Source organism: Plectropomus leopardus, chromosome 24 (assembly GCF_026936395.1).
Source record: "Plectropomus leopardus strain MGB_pleo_1.0 chromosome 24, ASM2693639v1, whole genome shotgun sequence".
NCBI lineage: Eukaryota > Metazoa > Chordata > Actinopteri > Perciformes > Serranidae > Plectropomus > Plectropomus leopardus.
The window spans coordinates 3,483,908-3,511,385 of record NC_142199.1 but is presented as its reverse complement, the minus strand read 5'-3'; the positions used below and the strand labels follow the sequence as shown (position 1 = coordinate 3,511,385).

General features: G+C 38.0%; 1 protein-coding gene across 7 annotated transcripts in view; it reads left to right on the top strand.

Moving 5' to 3' along the window:
* Positions 1 to 27,381, top strand: part of LOC121963068 (plakophilin-4-like) — a 63,296-nt gene extending 35,915 nt beyond the window's left edge. For 4 of the 7 annotated variants that reach the window (XM_088074732.1, XM_088074731.1, XM_088074733.1 and 1 more), the window contains exons 8-22: positions 6,729 to 6,899; positions 7,743 to 7,944; positions 9,474 to 9,606; positions 10,504 to 10,717; positions 14,562 to 14,745; positions 17,115 to 17,232; positions 18,271 to 18,465; positions 19,525 to 19,743; positions 20,148 to 20,298; positions 21,743 to 21,935; positions 23,031 to 23,115; positions 23,358 to 23,487; positions 23,619 to 23,750; positions 23,901 to 23,974; positions 24,798 to 27,381. In XM_088074732.1, coding sequence (XP_087930858.1) covers positions 6,729 to 6,899; positions 7,743 to 7,944; positions 9,474 to 9,606; positions 10,504 to 10,717; positions 14,562 to 14,745; positions 17,115 to 17,232; positions 18,271 to 18,465; positions 19,525 to 19,743; positions 20,148 to 20,298; positions 21,743 to 21,935; positions 23,031 to 23,115; positions 23,358 to 23,487; positions 23,619 to 23,750; positions 23,901 to 23,974; positions 24,798 to 25,055 — 2,459 coding nt within the window. In that variant the 3' untranslated portion in view covers positions 25,056 to 27,381. The remainder of the gene's footprint in view (positions 1 to 6,728; positions 6,900 to 7,742; positions 7,945 to 9,473; positions 9,607 to 10,503; positions 10,718 to 14,561; positions 14,746 to 17,114; positions 17,233 to 18,270; positions 18,466 to 19,524; positions 19,744 to 20,147; positions 20,299 to 21,742; positions 21,936 to 23,030; positions 23,116 to 23,357; positions 23,488 to 23,618; positions 23,751 to 23,900; positions 23,975 to 24,797) is intronic. The other 3 variants (XM_088074735.1, XM_088074734.1, XM_088074736.1) reach the window with 3 other exon arrangements.
* Positions 27,382 to 27,478: the final 97 nt, after the last annotated feature.

The following is a 27,478-nucleotide window of genomic DNA, read 5'->3' as shown; positions in this document are numbered from 1 at the left end:
TATAAAATGAATAAATGTACAGTGAATAAAACAGTAAGTAAATATTAACATTATTTATCTATTTATTTAAAATTTTATTTAAAGCCTGGGAACCCTTGTACAATATGGAAAAAAAGGAAACAACCAGTCACAGTCAATGAGATCACAAATGAAACCTTATACACAAATAATAGAAAATGACATCAAATTTATGACATTCAAATAGAACAATTGATAAATTAAAATAACAATAAATCTCAAATTATTTGCACTGTGCCAACTATTTTACTTGCTTATTATTCTTCAAGTTGTTTCTTAAAACTTTTTTTATTTTTACTCCTTTAATGAAGTTTGGGTGACAATTTTTTAGAGATATAAGTCTAATTTGTTTTTTAAATTTTGCTATGAAAATATGTTTTTGACACTAACTCATTATTTGTGGTTGTTTAAGCACGCAGATCAAATTCAAAGAAGGATCATGCAGTTTTTGCAGCTGCTAATCTTGCACCAATGCACCTCTAACTGCACTGCCAAGCAAATATTACATGTACAGTTAAATCAGGTAATATGCACACATTATGTGCAAAATTGTCCCTTTTCTATGCAAATAAGCCTCATTGGAAAAAAAAGTCCTATTTACAAAGATCAGTGCTAAAAGACTCAGTTTCTGTAAAACTATGTGTGTCCTGAGAGATTTGGTGGGAGCTGAAGGGCATTTCTGAATGAGAAATTTCTACTTTGCTACATGGACCATTGCAGATGGACACAGAAAGTGAATGGCACGTCTGCAGAGCTTCATGGGCATGTTTGCACTGTAATTTTATCAGCACAATATCTTTTGTGAATCGGACCTTAAGACGGGAGCTGTCAGGTTTCATTTGAGACGTCTTTCATTGTGCAGTACAGAAGCAGCTCACACTAGCAAAGCACAAATAGTTACAATGCTAACCTTGAAGTGCATAATGATTTTATGAGGATGAGGCGTAGGAGAAGTTGATTGACCTTCCTGGAAATCCAGCCTTTGACTCTCTCTGCCTGGTTAAGACAGCTGAGCCGAGGCTGGCTGAGAAACTTGAGAGGGGATTATTTCTGTTCTGCTGCCAGGCTGTTCATGGAGTCTGCGGACGCCTTTCAGGACTCCTTGGAACGAATTTCAAACCAAAATTGTAGCTTTAAGTCAGAGGTATTAGATATTCTCACATGGCTCTCGGCAGTGTTAAAAGACATGACCTTTCTTCTCCAAATTACCATCAAAAACATTAAAAATCCATCACAGCTCCTCTTCTCTTTCTGGTCATCGACAATTTTCCTCCTGAACTTTTGCTGCAGTGATACTCAACCTATGGCCCACAGGCCATATCTGGCCTCCGATAGGGTGCCAGGTGGTTCCCCAACTGTTTTCTAATTCACAATAAAAATGAGGTGATGCACACTTGTGAAATGTTTTTGTACTTTTAGTATACATAAGGTGCCAGAGTGCATAAAGCAGCATCAAAATAAAGCTTGTTTTAAAAAACAAGTGCCTGTGAAGGATTCCCCGCAGCCCCAAAAGAGGTCCTAGCTAAGCCCCTTGAGTCTTAAAATCCTAGAAATGTCCCATGATCAGAGAAACTTCCTAAAATCCGAGAAATGTTCTAAAATCCTATGGGGTCGTCCTAATCTTGGAAATGTCCTAAAATCTGCAAAAAAGTCCTGAAATCCTAAAAATGTCCTAAAATTCTAGAAATGTCCTAAAATCCAAGAAATGTCCCATCATCAGAGAAACTTCATAAAATCCTAGAAATGTCCCATAATCATAGAAATGTTTTAAAATTCTAAAAATCCTAAAAATGTCATTGTATCCTAGAAATGTCTTAAAATCCTCGAAGTCTTTTGAAATCTTAGAAATGTTCATAAATCCTAGAAATATTCAAAAATTCTAAAGAATGTCTTGAAACCTGAGAAACATGCCTAAATCCTAGAAATTTCTTATAGTCATAGAAATGTACTAAAATCCTAGAAATGTACTAAAATTGTAGAAATGTCTTAAAATACTAAAAATGTCTTAAAGTCATAGAAATGTACTAAAATCCTAGAAATGTACTAAAATCCCAGAAATGTCTTAAAATCCTAGAAATGTACTAAAATCCTACAAATGTCTTAAAATACTAAAAATGTACTAAAATCCTAGAAATGTCTTAAAGTCATAGATATGTACTAAAATCCTAGAAATGTCTTAAAATCCTAGAAATGTACTTAAATCCTACAAATGTCTTAAAATACTAAAAATGTAATAAAATCATAGAAATGTCTTAAAATACTAAAAATGTAATAAAATCATAGAAATGTCTTAAAGTCATAGATATGTACTAAAATCCTAGAAATGTCTTAAAATCCTAGAAATGTACTTAAATCCTACAAATGTCTTAAAATACTAAAAATGTAATAAAATCATAGAAATGTCTTAAAATACTAAAAATGTAATAAAATCATAGAAATGTCTTAAAGTCATAGAAATGCACTAAAATCCTAGAAATGTCTTAAAGTTCTAGAAATGTACTAAAATCATAGAAATGTCTTAAATCCTGGGAAATGTCTTAAAATCCCAGAAATGCTCTAAAACTGTGGAAACATAAATGGGGCTGCTGCGACTGGCCCCTGGCCTCCTGTCATTTTGCAAGAGTGGCCCCCAAGCAGAGCACGTCGAGTCTCCCTGCGTCGCTGTGTCTCTGGTGGAGGATTTACTCGTCGTAGAAGTGCTGCTGATGCTGCAGCGACACAGATTTATTCTCCGTCCTGTCCGCTGTCACTTCGCTAAGCCGCTCCCACTGACCCATATAGGGGTGTTTCTATCACAAAGCCCCGCGGAGCATCAGCGTGTGATTATCAGCTGACGGCACTGGAAGGCTTTATTATGCTGCAGTCATTTAGTCCATTTTTCACATGATGCAGCGTGTTTGTGTGGCGGTCGATGATGCACATATGCACCTTTTGTGGTGTGTGTGAAAAGAGGATGGTGGATGGATTGGTTGTGTGTGTGGGCGGCGGAGTCAGTGAACTAAATAAAATGCCTCCTATTCTCTAGCTGAGTGATTTTCATCCTGCAGTGCTGCTAAGTGGCCTAATACGTCGCCTAAGTCCTTTTTCCCAGTTATCCTGCAGATCCAGCATAATCCCAGATTACATGAGGGAGATAAGCAATAGATGGATACACAAGATTAGGCTATTACTGATCAGCAGCAATGGTAGCTTAGGTAGTGAGACCTGGTGAGCAGCCAAAACATGAACGTAAGCTGCAAGATGATCTTTTTTTTTTTCGTGGAATCGATTAAAAAAATTGCAACATTACAAATGTGGCTGAGTTTTCGAAAGGAAAATTGGAATGACGGAGTCAAACTGTATTTGTCTAATGGTGCAGCAACACCCACAAGAGACTGGAGAGTAGCCCCACAAAATTGGGAAAATAAATATTTGCATTCAAACTTTATGTTGACAAATTGAGGCAGCTGCAACACCTGTGCATGAAAAATAACAGTCAGCGAGGGCGAATCTAAATATTTAGCTAAAAGAGATGGATATGGAGTTGAAACAGTTTGCTAAATGTAATGAATAAACCGCAGTTTCCTCTGTGCAAATATTCAAATGTGCAATATTTTACCAGCTGTTGAATGTAGGTTATATTTAACATGTGATACATATTATGATAATTCCTACTGTTTACTTATGTATATCTATGTTGTTCATTGTAGCATGGCACACATATTTAGATTTTTTTAGATTTTTAACTTACATACCAGTTGTATACATTGCATTGTAGCATAAGGTACAGTTTTGTATTTTACACACTCAGCACAGTATCGATACTATCATTTATATTTATTTATATTTCCCATGCTTTTCGCATACTAGCGCTAATTGTCTATTACTGCATTTCTACATTTATATTTTATTTTATTCCTTAAATATTTTGCTTTATTTTATTCTTTAAATATTTTATTTTATTTACTGTATTTATATTTTATATTTTCATTTTATACACTAGTGTTGGTACTTATTTCTTCTTGCCATAATTCCCTATGAGTGACTTTAACAAGCCAAAATTTTACCCCGGGGATCAATAAAGTATTTCTGATTTCTTAAACAACAACTTGACAACTTTCACCAAATAAGCAAACAGGAAAACAAAGACAAAAAAACGATATGACCTGAAAAAAATGCTAAAAATAATGAGTAAACATATTTGTGTGACATAATTTCAAATATATTGAAGTCTAATAAATATATAAGTAGTTATCACTACATTTTTAAAAATATATAAATCAATAAATATAAATAAATATATAACTATAATAAATATCAAAGTAGTTATCTTTACTCTTTATTTTATTTTACAGTTTTCCAATGGTTTTTCCCTCTTTTTCAGGTCAGATTTCATGTTATCTTTCGCTGATTTCTTGCAATTTGCAGGACATGTCTTTTGAAAAAAAAAACCCAAAATTTGATTTGCTATGATTTCAAAGGTTTAAATCAATGCTGCACAAAAAAATGACATGTATTCAGATTTCAAAGGGTTAAATTAGGTTAAAATGAGCTAGAAAACATCTTAAAAAGCATTGAATTTAATGTCTGATATCTAGACGACAGAAATGTGAACACAGGGATGACCTCCAATGGGATTACAATCCTGAATTTGAATATCCACTTTTATATAATAAATAATAAAAAAACATCTGATATATAACCAGTTGAAAAAGGCTGGTAACCACTGTGATGTTTTCATTCTGGCACTTCTCAAGCTCCTGGTAGCTCAAGCGTCCTCTAACCCTGAAGGTCACATTTTTGGTTGGCGTCCTTCTCCGCTGAAGAGCTCTCTAGAAAGAAAGACTCGGAGGTCCAGATTCAACGAGACCGTGTCACGAGAAGCGTGCATTTTTTATTTCCCTCTAAAGGAATGCTCTCTCTGCGATAAGAGCGCAGAGTCTTATGTAAATCGAGAAAAGAAACAGCTCCTTCATCACCAGCTCTGAAGTGCAAACTGTGTGCTTCAGCGTGTTGGACTGATCCGGCGAGGCCGCCCCCCTCGTGCCCTAAAGCCTCTTTATAATTGGAGCGCTCTTTGAACTGATCTGCTCTGAGATTGGAGGATGGAAAAACCCTCTGCTCGGCTTGTTTGACTTGCTGATGACGGCGCCTGCAGCACACTCTGAATGACCACGGTCTTCATGCGTTTTATAAGCACAACAACAGTTGGGATGAGTCGGGGTTATGAAATACACTGTTTGGTGCAGCCTTTATTTGCATGGCCTCACCTGCAGATGACGAGAGCCACGTAACGAGATGTGCATGTGATTTTATGTACGAGAGGCTGTATTCTCTATTTGTTTACAGCTTTTGTTTTCATTCTGCATTTAATAGACTGAAATGACGTCTGTGCATCATACCATTTCATAAGAATACGATAATCAAACACTGTCATAATATACTCACACGACTAAACGACAACGGCAGCGCATGCAGATAATCCTTGCTACTTTTTTGCTCTATTTTTCTATTTTTTCTACACCATCTTCTGCTGAAGCATGACTTTTCTACGATAGAGAAGCACTTATCGCATCAGGAAAAGTTGTGTGGGTCTTGGACTGAATGCAGCAGACTTTGAGAGCGTCCCCACAAACGGCGTACGCCGAGTGGCCAGTCAGACCAGAGGGGAGAAACAAAACCCAAAACGCCAAAAAAAGAGACAGAGGAGAGCCGGCTGCCTTCTGGCTGATGTCCAGTCGCAGGAGAATAAAGTGGATGAGATGTGATTTTGGCTCTCTCAGTAACTGGAGATCAGAAACTGCTCTGCACACACCTTCACAGAGACATGGTTAACCCCTAACATCCCGGATCAAGCTGTTGCATTGGTTGGTTGGACCTTGTTGGGAGCCATCAGTACTGTTTTTGATTTTTTTTTGTTGGTTTGTTTGTTTTTTAGCCTTTTTTTATTCATATCTTTGTGTGCATGAGTCTGTGTGTGTGTGTGTGTGTGTGTGACTGCTTAATTAATAGGCAGTCAGGTCACTTCCTTTGGCTCTAACCTACTTGCATGGTTGTAAAGACAACTATCGGCTTTCTCTTAAAGACAGAGAGATGCAGCTGTTTCTATTCGCCTCCCCGAACACAATTTCACAGGTCATTTGTTTTAAAAAATATTAAGTGCTCTGCAAGAGCCACGTTCTCTCTGTGCAAACCCACGATACGCGACCAAGTTGTCCAAATTCACGTCCATCCTGCCACACTGGTCACTTGTATCATCCACAGTCCACGGCCCTCTTCTCTACCACTGAAAGTTTCACTTTAGTATTTTTTAAATTTTCTTTCCCTCTCCTCATTTCCAATACAAAATGAATAGGAGCAGGTTTTTGGTCACTTCTGGTCGTGCATAACGGCCATTCATCTTCATGTAAGCACACAATAATTTTATACCAAATTATGTTATATATCATAATTTATCTCGAGAAACAAAACAATTATGTAAAATCAGGGACCTGAATGGGACCTGATGATTGGAGGCTAGTAAGAAGTTAGTATCAGAAGTTGTTTTTGTTCGTTATTCGACCCAAAATTGCTAAAATAGGGCATCCTATAAAACTCCACTGTTCAAGTGACAAAGCACAGACACTCTTCACATATCACTGCCATCAGCTGACAATCTTTGTTACTACAATTATAATTTTTTGTCATATAAAATATTCAGTGTGTAAATAAAGTTTATTTGTCTTTTGCAGGCCTTCACAGCTCGTACGCCAGCCACGCGGGGCAGATAGATCCAGAGCTGAGGGCGGCGTTGTCTCCAGACTGCCACATGACGCCCGTTTTTGACGAGCGCTCCTTCCACAGCCCGCTGTACCACAGCCCCACCCACGACCCCCAGGGCTCCCTCTACAGGACCAACACAGGCATGGGAGCGCTTAAATTTAGCAATATTTTCGGTTTGGTTTGTTTGTCTGTTTGTCAGCTGGATTATGGAAAAAAATTCTGGCTCGATTTTCATGAAACTTGGTGGAAAGTTGCAGCATGAGCAAGTTTTTAACCCTTTAAAACCTGAGCAAAGTGGTTTGATTTCTTTTAAAAACCATCGAGAGAAGCAATGAGCAACAGCAATAAGCATCAGCAGTACCCATAGGTGCAAAACTACCATAAGTACTAACAGAAGTACTAGAGGTACAGTAGGAGTTATGATGTAAAGAGTTATCTTCCAAAAATATTGGACCTGAATGAACGACCTAATTTTTCACCTCAGCGTCCCCCTCCGGGGCCACAGTACCCAGGTTGAGAAGCTCAGTTTCACATCTGCTCAGAGGATGATTTCTCTGAAATCTGTGGCGGAAATCAGGGTTTACAGGCACAGGAACTGTTGTTATTATCGCTCCCCGAGGTCCGAACTTAATTAGGCTGAAACCTTTCATGTTCTCTGCTGCGTCGTAATTGAAGCCTTTGCAAACGATTTCAGGCTGAAAGCTCTGCGGTTTGATAGTGGAGGATCTAAGGAGCCATTTTAGTTTGGTTTAGCTGAGATTTAAACAGGTTTGGCCCTTGAGACAGATCGCTGCTTTTAAAAGCTCATTTTAAGCGCTTATAAACATGATAGTATTTTCTAATTGATGTGACCTTGCATGTTTATGTACTTGACGACTACAAACAGCCTCAAAATTTGTTGCTGCGTTCTTGAACCTCACAAAAACAAAACTTGCATTACTTATTATTTTATTTTCTCAAGGAGCCTTATTTCATGTCCTCAGGTATGGAGACCCTCCCGCGGACCACAAGCCACTGCGGCACGCTGCCGTACCAAAGAAGCAGCTACGGGCTGAGCACTGCAGCTCTGTACGTCGACTCCTACAGGGTCCCCGGGGAGCCCGTCTTCTCCCACCGGCACTCTGGACTGGTGGAGCGGGTGGCCACGCGCACCCCGTCCATCGAGAGCATCCACAAGGACCCGAGGTACTCACACACATTCAGAAGTATGTAGATATACACACTGAAAAGGGGCCCCTGGGAGCAGATATGCAAAAAAGGGGCCACCGCCTCTCGTACATTGGAGTGAGACACACCGACATTATGGTGCTGTTGCATCTCTTTGCAGTGACTCAGTGGTGTTTCTTTTAAGTCATTTTGTGTCTTTTAGGAGTAATTTTGTGTCTTTTGTGTTACTTTGTGTGACTTGGCTGCCATTTTTTGTCTTCCTGTTATTGTTTTTTTTATCTCCTTATGATTGTTTTGTGTCTTTTTGAGGTAATTTTGGTTATTTTCTGTCACTTGGTTGCCACTTTTTGTCTCCCTGTTATTGTTTTTTATCCTCTTTTTTTCCATCTTTTTGAGGTATTTTAGCGTCCTTTTGTCTTTTTCTGTCATTTGATTTGTTTTTTGTCTCCTTGTGGCTTATTTCATATCTTATTTTATATCTATTTGGGGTATTTTTGTGGCTTTTTGTTTGTTTTGTGTCACTTAGTAGTCATTTTGTGTCTCTGCAGTGCTTTTGCATCTATTTGTGGTCATTTTGAGTCTTGCAGTTGCATTTTGAAATCATTTTGTGTATTTTTTTAATCATTTTGTGTCTCTTTGAAGTAATTCTGTGTGACTGATAAGTTGCTTTGTGTCTTTTGCGGTCATCTTGTGTCTCTCTGTATGTGCTTTGAGTCTTATTCTTCTTGTTTTGTGTCTCTGTGTGGTTGTTTGGTGTTTTCTTTGTAGTCATTCTGTGTCTCTCTGCAGTGATTTTGCATCTATTTGTGTTCATTTTGAGTCTTTGTCAATACTTGTTCATTTGAGTGACATTTTGCAAGTGAAGGCCAGGCCTCTGAGCCTGCGTGCAGTAGTCCCAATCAGTAATCCGTATGCATGTGTAGAAATTTAGAAATTAGATCTGTTATTTTACAAAACCAAGATAAATTCTTCCAAAAATCTTGCTATTTTATCCCTGTGTTTGCATAAATACATAAAATATCAAAAATAATTTCGCAACACAACTAACTTGTTAAACCAAAAAAAAAACAAAAAACTTGATAGGCTGCAGGACAATGAATGCATGAAGGCCAAGAAGAAAAACATTGCAAATACTTCCTCACCAAAATCCCATTCTTGTCCGGCATCATCTCAGATATCCATATCAGTGATGCTGCAGCTCCTCACTGTATTGTGAAAAAAATACTGCAGCTGCAACATGTCCATAGACGATGCACTGAAATCAGCGTTAAGCTCCTTTTTTAAAATGAGCATCTAAATGTTATTTATTGAAACAGAAGTACGATAAATACACATGATTTTCCACCACAGGGGCCGAAAATGGAGATGTGTCCCAGCATGGAGCTCTGCAGTGGGGCCCTGTTGCATCCCTGCAGCACTTTATGAAACTGTGATGCTGCAACATGACACAAACTGATTTCAAATGACTTCACATTTAAGTCTGAAGAGACAGGAAATAGTTCATGTGAGTGGACCTTGATGAAACTTTTCCCTTTGTTCCCCCTCAGGGAGTTTGCCTGGCGCGACCCCGAGCTGCCGGAGGTCATCCACATGCTGCAGCATCACTTTCCCTCCGTCCAGGCCAACGCCGCCGCCTATCTGCAGCACCTGTGCTACGGAGACAACAGGGTCAAGGTGGAGGTAAGGTGATGGGGGACACGCTGTGCTGCTGTCTGAGTATAAATACCAAGACAGACGTCAGAGGCATGACTCACTCCTCAGGTGGAGGAAGCTGCTGCTACGTTTACAGGCTTCACTCCAAGACAAAGACAGCTCTGAAATGTGTGATAATGTAAAGTTTAAAGACATGAATCAGACATTCATGCGGGCTTTCATTCATTTCAAACACACTGATATTGATTTAATTGCTCGTTGCTGCAACTGTTGCTCATTTACATTGCCTCAGATATCTGCTATTGTGTCCTTGCACTGTCTCTGAGAATCTATTCTCAGTTTACAGGGTTTGAAATTTGACTTTCTTTGCTGCCAAACTCCGAGCCAAAGCGCCATCTGCTCCAACAAAACTTTAAGTAACGTCGCTGCCAAATGTGCCAGCGCTCCGACACGCTGCAGCGCCGCTCGCTGTCTCTCTTTGCTCTGCTTCCCGTGCAATAAATAAGTCCAGCACAATAGTGGGGCTTCACGCGAGAGCCATTTTAGTGCCGTTTGGTTTGTTTGGTGATGAGCTTTTAATTAGCCTTTGGAGCGGCCTGGAAACACGCCTGCTCGTTTTGCCAGAAACAAATGTTTTCAGTGAGGGTTTGAACACCGAATCAGAGGGAAACAGGGAGCGTCTGCTGCTCTCCTGGGACGGGTTTATTTCGAGATGACAGGAAAGTTTTGAACATGCCACAGTGATGCTTCTGCATGTTCCAGCTCAGGTTTGATTCCAAAATATTTCAGAGAGTCACTCAAAGGAAACGCTGCAGGGCTTTTTATTTTAAAACTTGTTTGAATTGCTTTAATTCTTACTTTTTTAAAAAACATTTTTTGTATAATTCAATATGAAATTCATCCATCGTGCTGAATGCTCTGCAGGTGTGTCACCTGGGAGGGATCCAGCACCTGGTGGACCTGCTGGATCACAAGCTGACCGAGGTTCAAAAGAGCGCCTGCGGGGCCTTGAGGAACCTGGTGTACGGCAAAGCCACCGACAACAACAAAGTGGCGCTGAGGAACTGCGGCGGCGTGCCCGCTCTGCTGCGGCTCCTCAGGAAAACAACTGACAATGAAGTTCGTGAGCTGGTCACTGGTAAGTCAAGTCTTCTTTGGCTAAAGGCGCTTTGTGGAGTTATGTTGACTGTTTGTCACCAAGAATGCATTGTGGGTTTCCTAAAAACGTTTTCTTCCCCATCAAACATTTGCAAAACTGATTTTACACCCTTTGAAACTGGAATCGACATCAGTTTTCTTGTGCTGCGTTCACAGTCATTTAAACCTTTAAACAGAAGCGAGTTGGTTTGGCCTCGGTCATTGACACTGGAAGAAAAGGCGATTAGCAAATTGGCATGAAATCTTCTGCAAACTGCATATAAACTAGTGAAAGTGAAAGGAAAATCACCAGAAATGAGCTAAAAACTAGAGTGAGAAAATATCTCATAAATAAGAAAACATATCTATATAAAACTATATTTCTATTTTATTAATTTAAATTTAATTATTATATTAGCAGAAAATAGCATTGTTATCATTTATATTATTCTATTCTTTTTTTCAGGTTTTGTTATTTTCAATTTATATTAATTTATTTAATATTTATTTATTTATTTTATTTAATATATTTATTTATTTATTTAATTTCAGGTAATTTTCTTGCAATTTTTTTTACCAATGTCTTGCTAATTTTTGGAAATTTCTTAAGTTTCTCTTTGCCTGCATTCCAAGTTAAAGCGTTAAAATAATTGAAATTGTTTAAAGTCATATTTGCTTCCTAGAAATCTTCTTAACTGCTGTTGTTTATGCATTGCTGTGTATCTTGTCAGGCTCCCATCACTCATGGGTAGATAATGAAGCAATGGGCAGGGACAAGTACGACATCTCTGTTTCCACAACACACACACAGACTTTATAGTCGTTTAGCCTCCCTTTGTTGTCTTTGCGTCTCTTTGTAGATATTACTCATCTCTCTCCGGTTCTGTGTCAGTTTGTGGTAATTTTGTGTTTCTTTGTTGTCGTTTTGTGGCTCTACCAGCAATTACGAAGTGAAATATCATGAAACAAACGGCAGTAATGTGTATTACGTCAAGCAAAACCAGTGACTCATTCCTAAAAAAATACAATTGTTCAAAAATGTCTCATTTATGTTTAATTTTTGATGGAAGGCACATAAATTTAGGAACTCGGTGACTTTAGTATTTTTCAATCTGGCCTCTATTTTCTCTTTATTTTTATAGTTGCAGTGGAGTTTTTAGGTGAAATAATGAATGAGGAGAACATTCCACATATTCATTTAAAGGGGAAAAATATCAGAAAAACGTTGAATATTTCGTAAAGTATAAATGATATCAAAAAGTTGAAAGCGGGCAATAATGTCCTAATTAAGCTGAATGTTGTGACGTTTGAACGGCGTTTCTATGGTCAAGTATGTTGTAGATGTTCGGTGCCAAAGAGCATCTTCTTAGTTTTTTCTTGTTTATTTGGTCGGATGGATGTTGTGATGTCACAAAAAAGACATCACAGATCAAAGAAAAGAGAGTTTATGAATAGAGGTCCAGTTTTACATTTGAGGGCACAATGATGGCGAGCGGAGGTGTACACCGAGGGCCTGTGGATGACTCGGACAGTGACGAGGAGACACCGTCTTCCTCGTCACCGTCTGCTCTGTCCTCTAACAGTGAAATCAGTGACGTGGGGTATGAAGCCGATGACGAGATGGAGGAAGGTGATGATGAATAAATGGATATGAACATTCAAATGACGTGGAATATTTTGTAGGAATAGCTGGAAAAGTGGGAACAGGTTTAGTTAGTATAGATGTTATTGAAGTGTTGAATTGTACTTTTATTACTAATATATTACTTGTATTATTAATGTTAAGGCCAACACAGGAAATACTGTATTTATGAGTAGAGTGGCAATGAAATGGCGCTCTTTTATTTCAGATTTTTACAGTGTGGTAAATATTGAACTTTGATTATATATAAAAATAACTACAATTCTCTTTTAAGAAGCTCTCCTATATTGCTTAACTTATGTAGTTTTGGCACATTTTAAACAGTGGACCTCAGTAGGACACAGTTGGTCCCCAGCTAAACAGAAAAAAGTTTTTTTAAAAAATCAACTGGGCTAACAAAATTTAAGCAATGTTGGTACATAAATCATTTTTTGGGATCCTAGAGACCTTTAAAAATATATATTTTATACATATATATATGTATGTATAGGCCGACTCGCGTGGGGACTTGTGCCTTTCTCACCAAAACAGAAATTATTTCTATTTGTTGAGGGGATCTTATTTAACAATGAAAAAAAAAAAATATATACACATATATACATATACATACATACATACATACATATACACACACACAAACACATATATACATATACATATACATATATATGTATATGTGTGTGTGTGTGTGTGTGTGTGTATATATATGTATGTATGTATGTATGTATGTATATATATGTGTGTATGTATGTGTGTGTGTGTGTGTGTGTATATATGTATGTATATATATATATGTGTGTGTGTGTGTGTGTGTATGTATATATATATATATGTATATACATATGTGTGTGTGTGTGTGTGTGTATGTATGTATATATGTTTGTATTTATGTATGTATGTATGTATGTATGTATGTATGTATGTATGTATGTATGTACATATATACGTAATTGCTTTGCATTCACACCCAGAAAAGTTCCTAAAAGTTGCCTGTGTTGGCTGGCTGTCAGCTGTTCTCCCTACAGGGGTAAAATCAGGTAAAAGCAGCATCCACGCGAACAAAAAACATTCAGCATTCAAATCCTGGCGTGACGTGCGTGGGTGTCGGCCTGCTTGCGAGGTCCGCTGGCCACCCGGCTGGCCGGCTTGCTGGCCGAGCGTCGGTCTGACTGGCTGGCAGCGCGTTAATCTGTGTATCGGCTGTTCTGTGGGAGGTGAGAGCGGCAGCGGCTTAAACACTCAGCGCTCAGTGTTGACAGAACAGATCTCGGCACAGTCGCCGGGACAGATGCTCAGATAATGTGCTTTGGAAACAGAATGCGGCTGACAGCTCTGCAGCCACACCACACATACTGTTTAATACCAGGAGATATGAAGCTGCGAGACGCCTCATATTCTCAGGAGACGCGCAGAGGACAGTATTTGGTTTGATATGAAGCTTTGGGGAAGTTTTCATTTTTGCAGCTCAGGTTTAGATCATTAAAGTTGTACTTTGGTGGACCCAAGAGGCTGCAGAAAGTCTAGTTTTATCTCTCTTTTCCCCTGAAATTATCTGACCTTGATCTGCCACATCCCCAAATAAAATATGCAGCCCAATATTAAGAAACACACAAAAATACAACACTTTGTTGTGCTGTCTGTCCATCCGACACACAATGTCAGACTTAGACTTAGATCTTTATGTTGACATTGCATATAAAATAAGACAAAAATAAAGAATATGACCTACAAAAATGCTAAGAAAAAACACACACACACACACACACACACACACACACATATATATATGTAGTAACATAATTTCAAATATAAAATTATTACAGGTCCACGTATATTTTCTGGACATTTTTCCATATTTATTTATTTATTTTTATGTTATTTTTGGGACATTTCTTGCCAATTTGGTCATTGTCTTTTATTCCCTCAGTTTAAAAAAAAAATCAACATGCTCAGTCAAGGCTTGGAAAAGTCATCTGAACACCGATACAGAGAATCAGCAAAAATCGGCCAGGCCGATAATCTGTCGACCTCCACTTTTTACTAATACTAATACTAATACTCATACATACTGCATAAACACAGATGAAGTATCAGTGATCTCATCTACCTCCGAACACTGGCTTTCAGTCCTCCAGACTGTGAAATGATCCCGATAACAAGACAAGACTGACGTCTTCTGTCTCGTCTTTATTGTCCCCCACAGGAGTCTTGTGGAACCTTTCCTCGTGTGACGCAGTGAAGATGACCATCATCCGTGACGCTCTGTCCACGCTGACCAACACAGTCGTCATCCCCCACTCGGGCTGGAGCAGCGTCTCGCACCGCGACGAACACAAAGTCAAGTTTCAGTCGTCCCTCCTGCTGCGAAACACCACCGGCTGTCTGAGGTGAGGAGCGAGTCAAACGCAGCCTCTGCTGAACGTGCTGTGATGCATTTATTGTTTTGTTTTGTCGATTTCTCGAGTCTTATGATGATGAAATCATCTTCCAAATGGAAGAAAATAGCTATTGATGCCGCCATTATTCCAGTCATTTATCATCATTAATCATAATCTTTGCTGATGATGCTCATGCATATTCATCAGCACCGTGTTTTAAATGTTTACAGCACACTCCTTTACAGTTTAACTATCCCCAAACACACACAAATCTTTTTTTATTTCTAAAAAAAATAGATTTAACAAAGTGCCTCGCCTCCCAATACTGTAGAGTTACCAGTCATGCAGTTTGCTCATTAAATCGATTCTCATTTCGAAACGCAAGAATGACTTTTGGATTTATTGGGCGGCTTTTTTTTCTGTCTGCTTTTTCATTTTAATGATTGTGTAAAACCACAGCACATAGTCGCAATCATAAAATCATCAGCGAGAGGCTCTCTAATGGAGATTTTATGCAGGCATGAGGGTTTAAGTACGGGCTGGACCACAGTGGCCTTCAGAGGAAAATAATCTGCACATTTTACACCCATTAATGTTGTAGAATATGGAGCGCCATTAAAGTTAATTTAAAAAATACATAAATAAATTAAAACCCCCTTTTAAATTAGATGGGGCTATAAAATAGAGGTAATGGGCGGACTCGTTCTTTTTACGGTAACAGATCCTCAGAATTCATTTAAATAGATCAAACCATTTTAATTTTATTTTATTTTATTAATTTTTTTTTTTGCAACATATATTTCCAGGTTTTCTGTTCTGTTTTCTTCATTATAGTACCTGCCAATACTTTTTTTTAGATTAATTTCTTTGTCAGTAAATTGTCTTCAAACACTTCAAAAATCAAAAGCTCCTCATTTTTGTGTGAAATTCTCACATTTAAGCAGTGGTGGAGAAAGTATTTTGATCCTTTACTTAAGTAAAAGTGCTAATACCACACTGTAAAAATACTCGGTTATGAGTAAAATTCCTGCATTAAAAGTGTTACTAAATAAGTAAATATGTAGATTATATCTTCATAAGTTATCATTTTTTTAAAAAAAGGGTACAAACAGAGAAATATAATTAAGTATTAAAAGTAAAATGTAGAAAATTTTAACTTAATACATTGAAATAATTGAAAGGAAAAGCAAAAAGTTTTATTATAGAAATAATGTTAATAATGAAAATAATGCTTTGGCTGCATTCGTATATTTATAGTTCGTGTGCAAACATCTAAATTTGTAACTAAGTTCACAAACAATTGTAGTGAAGTAAGTTTAATATTTCAAGTGTAGTGAAGTCGATATAGAGAGTGGCATCAGATTGAAATACTCAAGTGAAGTAAAAGTATACCGTAAAAGTAAGTACAGACGTTTGGCTTTTTTGTTTAAAAAATGACGATAATTTGAAAACCAAAATTGTTGCCAACTAATTTTTTATTTAGGAAACTAATCAATAAATTGACTAACTGTTGCAGCTCTTGTGCTTTCTCATGTTGTAGAAAAAATTGGGATTCTTCGTTAAACTCTGATAAATCTTTATAGTGCTCTATTGTCAGTTTAACTCTTTAATGACCAACTTCGCAGCCACACGCGACTCTCTTCAGTTCTTAGATAAACGTAAGCGGTAAACACAGTAACCTTTCTGCTATCAGTCCCATGAACATGAAATACTGTACAAGTGCATTTGTTATGAAACCAGCCAACACGGCAACATTTTATTTACGGCAAAAAGTTCGGATTAGCCCTTTAAATGAGAATTTATTGAATGAAACTCAGCTTTGCTCTGCAGCTTTGGACTCTGAATCAAATGAATGAAACCTGCTGAGTTGTGACTTCCCAGTTCACATGCTGCAAACTGTCCTGACTGGACGGCCGCCAGTCGTCCTTTAGTGTCAGGAGCCAATCAGGACTGAGACCAGGTGTGTTTCCTGGACTTTTAAAAAGTATCTTTAAACTCCTCAAAAAAAAAAACAGTTTTAAAGGCTTCATTTAATTCATGTCGGATCACAAACTGGTGTTTTTTTCTTCTCTGTGCTGCAGGGAAACAGCACACACACACACACACACACACACGCCTCCAGCATTTTTCTCTGCACGCAGGCTGTAGATTGATGGTATAGAAATGCATTGTGGGAGTTATGTGCCGCTGTGCAGTCTTCTCATGTCAGCTCTCCATTAGTGGCGGCTGAAGGATCCTATTGGAGGATAAGCTTCCTCCTTTACTTGTATCCGGGCAGGTTTGAAGCCACCCTGTGGGGGAATCCACACACTGCAGTCTGAATTAATGTGTGTTTTTGTGTGTGTGTGTGTGTGTGTGTGTGTGTGTGTGTGTGTGAGGAACCTGAGCTCAGCAGGGGAGGAGGCGAGGAGTCAGCTGCGTTGCTGTGAAGGTCTGGTCGACTCGTTGCTCCACGTCCTCAAAGCCTGCGTCAACACATCCGACTATGACAGCAAGGTGCTGCAACAACACACACACACACACACACACACACACACACACACACACACACACCTACCTTTCTGTCACAGTTATAACTAAATACTAAACCCTAAAATATATAATAATAAACCATACGGGGACCTGCTTGTCAACCAAAAAGGGATTATTGCGTTTTATTCGCCTTTAAAAGTCTTGAAAGGCATTAAACTCATTAATCTAAAAAATAAGTAAGGTCTTAATTTGTATTAAAATGTCTTAAATAGATTTTTCACAAGTCTTAAAAATGCTAAGACATGACAGACAGGGATTTATGCATTTTTTGGCTGACATTGTATCGTAACATTTTAAAATAGCTGGTAAGATGTTGTGTGTTTTTTTTAAAACAACAACAATAATAATATTTTAGCTTATAATAATAATAATAATTATTGTTGTTTGTAAAAAAAATAAAATAAAATATTAAAATCGTCATGCATGAATGTCACCAAAAAAGTCATATTTTATGTTCAAAAAATATTTATATTATAAATAATATTAAATTAATAAATTAATATTAATTTATTTATTTATTTAAATTTCACTCTGAGTTGTATTTAAACAAGTCTTAAAAAGTCTTAAATCTAACCTGCCTCGAGCTGAAGGAACCCTGGTTATCATACGGCCATCGGACCAGTAACAATGTTTTTTTATTTATTTTAAACTTTTAACAGTTTCTTTATTTGGGTTTTCAGTTATAACAGATCATATATAGAGATTTAAAATAGTCTTGGCAGCAAATATTTTGAGGCAAGCCAAAAACAAAACAAAAGAAAGCACCAATTAAAAATTCCTTAAAAAAGAAATAAATATTAAAGTATTAGTAAAATATATACACACTTCACTCTCGTACTGTAACTCTCAGTCGTTCGTCTGGTCAGTAAAAGTGATGGCTGTTCGAACAAGAGGACACTCCTCCTCATCTTCGTCTTCAACCTTATTATCAGCCTCGTTTCTCTTCGTGTAAAAAAGACGCAAAAACGGTCGAGACGTGAAGACTTCTCTGTTTTTTTTTAGATCGTGGAGAACAGCGTCTGCACCCTGAGGAACCTCTCGTACCGGCTGGAGGTGGAGATGCCCTCCTCTCGTCTCCTCGGCAACCAGGAGCTGGACACCCTGCTGGGCTTCTCGTCCCCGGCCAAGGAGCTGGACTACCTCTGCTGGGGCAAGAGGAGGCGCGGCAGGAAGAGGGGCGGCTGGCCCGACGACAAGGTACAAACACGGAGGGGTCGAGGTCCTGGGAATCTGGGAAATGGAGGAGAATATTTGCAGGTCTGTTTCTGAAGGAGGACAATAAAATCCCAATTTTATGATTCGAAAAATGCAAAGAGGTCATTTAGAGGCTTTAAATCAGATTTAAATCAATCAGACTTTATTGGTATAGCACTTTTCAGACAAGCAAAACTGTGACACAAAATGCAAAAATACACAAGCAAATGGTTAAAAAAGCACGACTCTGTAATTAATTAAAACACTAAAATAAGAGTGCTCATTAAAAGTGGAAATTGAGAAAATGCTACCATAAGTGAGGAAACACCGCAGGCAGGAAAAAAATGTATAGATAAAATATTTAAATATAATATATTATATAAATTAACATTAACATTATATATTAATATGTTAATATTATATAAATATAATAAATAAAATTAATAAATAATAAAATACTCTAAGCACTAGATAAAAGGTAATTAAAAAGGATAATAAAAAATATTAATAGATAAAAAGTGTTATAAATAATTAAATAAAATGCTGTCTTTTAAAACAATAAAACAAATTAAAATATCTAAATAAATAGTCCATAAGCAAATAGGTATCATAATTATATATAATATTATACAAAAATAGACAGACAAAAAAGTTATAATTACAGACAATATAAAATATAGAGCCAAAGAAATGGTCAAAAACATAATTATTATTAGTTATTTAATCCCAACCTTTATTCACTTATTCATTTAAACCTATACTATAATTTCTTAAATAGATACACACACACACGTTCGTACTCAAATTAAATATCTACATTTTTTTCATTATTATTTACAGAAAAAAAAAGATAAAGTAGGAAAAAATAAATATTAAGTAAATGAATACATAGCAGTAACCCCTGGAAACACCCAGTGACTGTCAAAGACTGATAAACAAAAACTACTTCAGGTGGTACGAAAAACTAGACGATTTGAAATCCAATTTTTCCCCTTAAATTTTAACAAGCTACATCTGCACACGTGTGTTACGTTTTTGTTGGTTGATGTGTGTTTGCTGCAGTGGGACGGCGTCGGGCCGGTCCCGGGTTTCTCGCAGCCTCTGAGGGGGGCGGAGCTGCTGTGGCACCCGATGGTGGTGAAGCCGTACCTCAACCTGCTGGCCGAGAGCTCCAACCCGGCCACGCTGGAGGGTGCCGCGGGGTCGCTGCAAAACCTCTCAGCTGGAAACTGGAAGGTGGGACGCTGGGGAGGCCACGATAGAAATACCACAACATTTCAAGTGATTAGACCCTTTTAAACATGACCAAATTGGTTTGAATTTTTTTTTTTTTTTTTAAACATGGGGAGAAGCCAGTGAGCATCATAGCAAGACATGGCCCAAACGTTTGCAAAAAATCAGAGAAAATAAAATTAAAAATAAGAAAAAAAACATGCAAGAAAATGACCAAATAAAGATGCGTTTATTTTATTTATTTCTTTTAATTTTCTATTTATATTTTTTTCTGGACATTTTTCCCTATTTTTCTGATACATATTTTTTTAATTCTTTGGGTAATTCCCTTGTCACATTTTACTAATTTCTTGAAACTTATGGGACATTTCTTGCCAAGTTGCTCATTGCCTTTTTTTCTCCATGTTTTTGAAATAAATAAAAGCAATAAAGCTGTGTGCATGTGTGTCCAGTTCTCAGCTTACATCCGAGCAGCGGTGCGTAAAGAGAAAGGTCTGCCCATCCTGGTGGAGCTGCTGAGGATGGACAACGACCGGGTCGTCTGCTCCGTCGCCACCGCCCTCCGCAACATGGCGCTGGACAGCCGAAACAAGGAGCTGATAGGTGACATATTCACACTCTTTCAGCAGCTTGTTCAAAATCGTTTTGTTTCTGACATCACAGCGAGCCGGTCTCTCAAATCAGACTGAATATTGAAAACATGAAAACACATCGCCCCCCTGTGGACAAACGTTGTGTTGAAGGTGAAATAATCCAACAGGTGATGGTAACACAAACTGACACCAAAATAATAATAATAAATAATAAAATGATAAATAAAAACACCAAACCAGGGTTCCCACAGATCTTTAAAAAAGTCATTGAATTCATTAACCTAAAAGTAAGGCCTTGAGTGGTTTTAAAATTACTTTTATCAATATTTTAAAAATTTCAAAAAAAAAAATAAAAATCTGACATTGCATTGTAAAATCTCGAAATAATTGGTAGCATTTGTTTTTTGTATATAATTTGAGAAATTGTTCTTCTTTAACCCTTTGAAAGCTGAGCAATTTGGGTCTGATTTCTTTCAAAAACACAGACACCTCAACAAGACATGGCTCAAAAAATGGCAAAAGATCATTTTAGGTAGGTAATCCTTAAAAAGTGTCATGTTTTATGTAACATTTATAATTTGGGCAAACTAAAAGTGTTCCAGTTATTGAAATTTGGTCATACACTTAAGTCCAAGTGGCATTAAAAAGTCATAAAAAGCCTTAAATAGCTGCAGGAACCCTGCAAATTTAGAAAACTTCACTTTTCATTCAGTATCAAAATGGGCTAAAACAAAACCGTAACGACAGCGGACAGTCCGCCGATTATCTCGATAAAGTCTTCTTTCTTTTCTCCCATAAATATGAACAGATGTCTCAGTCTTTCTGCATGTTTCGTGTTCACAAAATCAGTGTCTGTTTGCAAGCAAAGCATTGGGCATGTCACAATAAAAGCACAGTAGAGAAATAAACTCATGTTCTGTATTATTCAGACAGCACACTGGACAAGTCCTCTTTAAATTTAACACAAAATAATGCTTCATATATTCGGTTTTTATTATTGTAAAGGTGTCCAGTTTTGGTTTCGTCCTTAGCAAACAAACAAACCAGTATTGAGCTTTTAATTATCTAAAAACTTAAGATAACCCCCGAAACAAATATGTGTATATTTTAATCACGAAGCAAATATTTGTTTTTCCCGCATAAATATTTTCAGCGTCAATCTTCTGTCATCAGACATCGTTCCCATCCAGGGCCGGCTCTTCCCAATTTGGTGCCCAAGGCGTCATCTTGTCGAAATTACAAATCCATCACCTGTCCGTGACCGTCTTTTTAATTGACCTGACCTCTGACCTGCACCTCTGCACCCAATAACGACACATCACGTGCTCACACATAATTCAACAACTTGTCACTGTTTATTTATTTGTGATGTTAATATATATTTTTTTTCTAGGGCGCCAGCGGGCATAGTCATTGGTCTAAATGAAGTCCATATTCTGCGTCTCCTCCTGCAGGAAAATACGCCATGCGGGATCTGGTGACCCGGCTTCCCGGCAGCAGTCCAACGGTGCTGTCGGACGAAACGGTGGCGTCGGTGTGCTGCACGCTGCACGAGGTCACCAGCCGCAACATGGAAAACGCCAAAGCTTTAGCGGACAGCGGAGGCATCGAGAAGCTGGTGGACATCAGTAAAGGACGAGGGAAAGGGTATTGTCTTTTTCTGTCCAAACATGAAAGATTTTACCTTTGACAGAGACAGTTTTTTTTTTTAATGTCCCGATTCAGGTTTGCATCCTTTGGAGGACGCAGCATTATGCGGTCTACGGAGGCCGAGAGTCCGTCAGAGGCGCCTCAGAGGGCTGCAGCAACAGGTGTTAAATGGGATAGACGGTCTCACCTGGCTGTGTGAGAGGGAGGGGGGGTTAGTTGGAAAAAATAAATCTGAAAATAAAATCATTTCTTTGCTTTAGTACCCCCCGCCCCCCCCGCAGGTATAAAGTGACGTAGGGGTAAGGGCAGAAACATCTGGTGACGCAACCAGGAAATCCTCCGAAGGTGAGACCGTCCCATTTAACACACGTGTGTATTTAACACGTGTGTGTATTATAAGATATAACAACTGTTGATGCCCTGGGAGTTGTCTCCGAAGGATGCAGACCTGATTGGGACACAGCTTATATTCGGAAAATGTCGCATTGTTGTGATCAAAAAGAGGTTTGCAAGTGAGGAGTTTCACAACAATGCGACATTGTTGTGAGGCCTGAAACGTTATCCTCAGATAACGTCAGACGCTAATTAAACCTCATGGGGCTAAACTATGTTTTTGCCAATTCAACATCGATTCCTAAAATCCTGAAATTCATTATTTCCGTTGCAATGACGCCCTGAAGGGCGACAGTGGCGCGAGCTTTCCGCGTGTTAAAATCAGCGCCTACAACATTAAAAGCCGATGTTTGGTTACACCGAGTCGATGGTAGTTACGTGTCAGTGTTAAAACGCTACAACAACACGACGAACCACGTGTTTTTTTGCAACCTGTTGCTAAAGCTGTGAATCACAAACAATGCAGGTAAGTAAATCCTGCATAAACGATTATTGCGATTATTGCGTTTGTTACTTTGGGCTCAGACAAAAATGTGCACGTTTTTTACTTTTATTTTAGTTTTATCAAAACAGATAATGCACACTTTATTTAACACATATCAGAAGGTATTGTGATGAGTTATTTGTGTATTTCTGCCGTCAGTACTCATAACTGAATCGATATTGATGAATAATGTCACGTCCAACATGTTTTCACAGGTACTCGATGAAGGTGGTGAAGGCAGCAGCTCAGGTGTTGAATACGTTGTGGCAGTACAGAGAGCTGAGGAACCTCTACAAACAGGTCGGCACCAGCAGACACCATCTTTTTTTAAATAAATCTAATTTTATTTAGTTTTTTTAAGCCTAAATCAGCAGTCATACAAAGACATTTCAGACTAGCCTGTCGTTTTCGCTGGTCTTCATTTTTAGGCTATGCATCTATTTAAAAAAAAAAACTCCTGACCTTTTGGTGATACTTCTTGAGTGACAAAATCAGAGTTTTAATACACTTTATTTCTTATGAAACTGGCTGTGTGTTTGCAGGACGGCTGGAACTACACTCACTTCGTCACTCCCGTCTCCACACTGGAGCGAGACCGCTACCTTTCACAGCCGACGCTGCCCACCAGCCCGCTGCAGATGTCCCCCGTCATCCAATCAGGTGAGAGATCCGGTGAGTGAGGTCCAACTGTGACGGTCATTTTGTGTCTTTTATGTCTTCCAGTCTCAGCGAACAATAGAGAAAGTCCTTTTAAGAAAGTACACGTCTTAAAATGCAATGCTTGTTTTTGTCCTTATTTTTAGGTGGTAGTGCAACATCCTCGCCGGCGATGCTCGGGATAAGAAGACACAGTTCGAACTATCAGAGAGCGCAGTCATCTATGCAACTCGACACGTATTATGGAGACAACAGTTTACACAAGCGGCAGTACACAGGTGTGTGTTGATTACCTTGTGTTCTGGTGTTTCCCTTTCACGACGACAGCTATTGAAACACAAACTTGCTGCCAGTTTAACATGAAATCGTGGGTGTTGCATCTTTGGTATGATGTCCTCTTGTCTGTGTTGCTGAATTTTCCACTTCAGGGTCTGAGAAGAAAACTCCGTATTTCATTGGGACCTATTCCTCCCAGTCAGGAGAGGACTTAAGGAGGTCCCAGGTAAGAAAAAACCTAAAATTCAATAATTCACATTGCTGCTTTGAAGTATTGAACATTAATTAATAGCAGAATAAGCATCTGTCTGGTTGTATTTCTGAATCATTCAGTCCAGCACAAAGCAGGGCTTACCAGAGCTAAAATCCATTAATCACTCAACAGAAAAATGAGCTGTTAATCGTTTAAGTCGTGTTTTAGGCGATACGGCCAAATATTCACTGGCCTCAGCTTCTCTAAAGTCAATATTTGCTGTTTTTTTTTGTTTTGTCCTCCATGAAGACAAACTGAATGTTTTGGGTTTTTAGACTCTGTTTTTGGACAAAAAACAGCAATTCCAAGACTATTTTTTTCTTTTTTTAAAATCAAGCAGATAATGAACATAACACTCTATAATAAAGATTATTAAGTTGCGGCACTACTTACTTCTTACACCTATTTGATGTCAAATGATTTAATAATGCTAAGATTGTTTTTAAGCTGGAGTACTCTCCTCTTTGTCCTGAGCCCCTCCCATCATGTGACCACAGGCATGTGCACACATTTTATACCTGCATTGATTTATTTAATCTCGTTACATTGGAGAGCTCTCTCTGTTTAATGCGTTTAATATTTATCGCAGCATTAGTATAAAATAACAATCAACGAGCAAACAAATAACATTTAAAATCTCACAAAATGACAAACCATGATAGCAATGTAAATAGCTAAAATTAAAAATTCAGAATAACAAACACGTTATGGTGTAGAAGATCAAGATCTGAAATAAGACATTTGCACGCTGTTATGGTGGAAGAGTGTCCAAATTTAACATCATTTTCCCTCCCAGCACACAGAGCCATTTTACGACGAACCCGACAGGAAGAACTACAACAGCTACAGAATGTACCTGTCGTCCCCACAAGGCTACGGAGAGGAGCAGTACGAGGACGAGCCGGTCCACCTGACCCCGTCCTCCCCCGACGGCTACGCCGGCCAGTCGCTCCAGTTCAAAGCCAACACCAACTACGTGGACTTCTACTCCACCACGCGGAGGCCTTCAAACAGGGCCAACAAGTTCACCGGCTCCCCCGACTCCTGGGTGTAAAAACTGAAACGGACACCGTGTACGTTGAGCTTCTGTTTCTGTGGGTGTTTGTGTGTGTGGGGGCGTGCACTGTGTGAAAGGGTGAGGATGCATGTGGATGTGTGTGCATCTGTTTTGAAACTGTGCTGAATGACCAGGGCTGGGTTTGCCACGTGCAGCTTTTAACTCAATAAGACCACATGCAAAATAAAGCAGATAAATCCAAACTATTCCTCAAAGTAAAGGAAATTCAGATGTTTCTTTCAAAACACCTCATAAATGTTGAAAACAGGTAGAAATATACATGTATTACTGACTTTGAGTTACACTGTTAAACTTTTTCATAGCATTTTAAGTTTTTTAGGCCTAAATGGACACAATAAAGTCGCTGCTCTTTTGTTCTATGCAAAAAGAGGAGAAACAGCTGGAGTGAACAAGATTCACCAAATAGCACTTAATTTAATGAGAAATCTCAGTTTTTGAAGCTGTTTCATCTGCACTGTCTTTTCTCACTGAAGTAATGCAGCCTAACAACAGACAATGGTAGCAAGTTGAGGCGACAAAATACTAATAAAATAAGTATTTTTAAAATTTTAAAAGGGGGATTATATTGATGCCGAATTGACAAGAATACTGTCAGCACATGACCTGTTTTACCTTGTATCTGTAGAGTTGTTTGTTTTTGCAGACATTTAAGAAATTGCTAAAATGTCGTATTTCTTAAAGGGAATTTGGTGTAATATTTTCACCAGGAGCAGGATGGGAAAAAATAAGAATCTAGTTTTTGTCTAAATAGTCACCCTGCAAGATCTAAAATCTTTGTAAAATCTTGTCAAAAGAGAGTTGCCTTTTAAAATTGAATTTTTACCATTAAAGGAAGTTTATGTTTTTATAGTTTATTTAACAGGGACAATGCAAATTCACACTTTAGCCTGTTACAAACAAGCTGTAGTAACTAATGTTTACACCTGTTTTCCAGTCAGATCACGATGAGGAGGTGCATTTATGCTCCCTCTGGCACAGTAATCTTAATATCCTGTGCCATGATGCGCCATTATTTCCAAATATTTGTGTGTGTGTGTGTGTGTGTGTGTGTGTGTGTATGTATGTGTGTGGTCTCAGCACTGCTTCAGTCACGAAGGGGCACACGAGGTGGACGAGGGAGTTTATACGGGAACATCACAATAATAATAATAATAATAATAATAATAATAAATTCACCCACCCTTTGATTTGTATTTTCTTTTTCTGATTTTCTGGAAATATGGTTAAAAATTTAGCTAATTTTGATTTTTGATGAAAACTGCTCACCTGACTCTTATAATGTTTACATGACGGCCAGGTGGACTAACAAGCTGCATGCAACCTAAAACCCGATGCTCTTCACCAGTCAGAAGTGAAGAAGCACTTATAGGTAAGAGCATTTTATACTGTTGTAACATTTTAACATGGAAAAGACTTGTAAAAAAGGGTAAATTTGGCTTCCTAAAACAAGCATTTTTAACTTTATGTGCATTATTCTGGGTATAGGCTTTATGTGGTTTTTGCCAAGAGATTTGAAAATTTGAAAAAAGGGTAAATAGGACTTCTTAAAACAAACATTTTTTAGTTTATCTGAATTATTCTGGAAAAATTTGCCAAACGATTGGAAAATTTAACAAAAAATGGTAAATACAAGTTCTTAAAACATAAATTTTAAACTTTATCTGCATTATATTTGTAGGTCTTTGCAAAAAAAGGTGCTTTTTGAGAAAACCCAGCCCTGACCTCATTGTTTACCAGAGTGTTTGTTAAGGTCAACTGATTTCATTTTTCTCTGCAGTAAAAATGTGCAGTTTGTTGGCTTTATCACATAAATATCGTTCGCCAGCATCATCATGAATGTGCGAGAAAAGAGGGGACTTTGTTGAAAGGATCACCTGGGACAAATAATATTTAGAAACCAGTTTGCAGCACTATTGCTGTAAATAAAACCACTAAAAATTAAATATTATTTGCCCCAGGTTTGGAGGAACTTACCGATCATCACTCATGGGAACCTTTAAAGACTCAGAGAAACGGGGTTACGTCTGTAACCTTTAGCTTTTCTGTATGTTGCCCTAAAGTGCAGTAATCTCATAAAGTATGTGAAATATGTGGAACAAAAAACATGTGAAAATCTATTTGTACAGAAACAATGGTTTAACTGTCCTGTTACATTGTTGTAATCAATATGTAGAACTTTATATGTGATTGTGTGAAGAAGATTTTCTATTATTTATTGATTATTTTTATTAATTTACTTGTGACCTGACCAAAATTATCCCCATCTGTCTGTTCTGTCCAAAACTGATGATGATGATGATAATGTGCAATGGGAAATATATGTATAGGGATTAAAGATTATATCATGACAAGATATCTGAAAGTCCTCAGTCTTATTTAGACGCAGGTGTGTGTTTAGT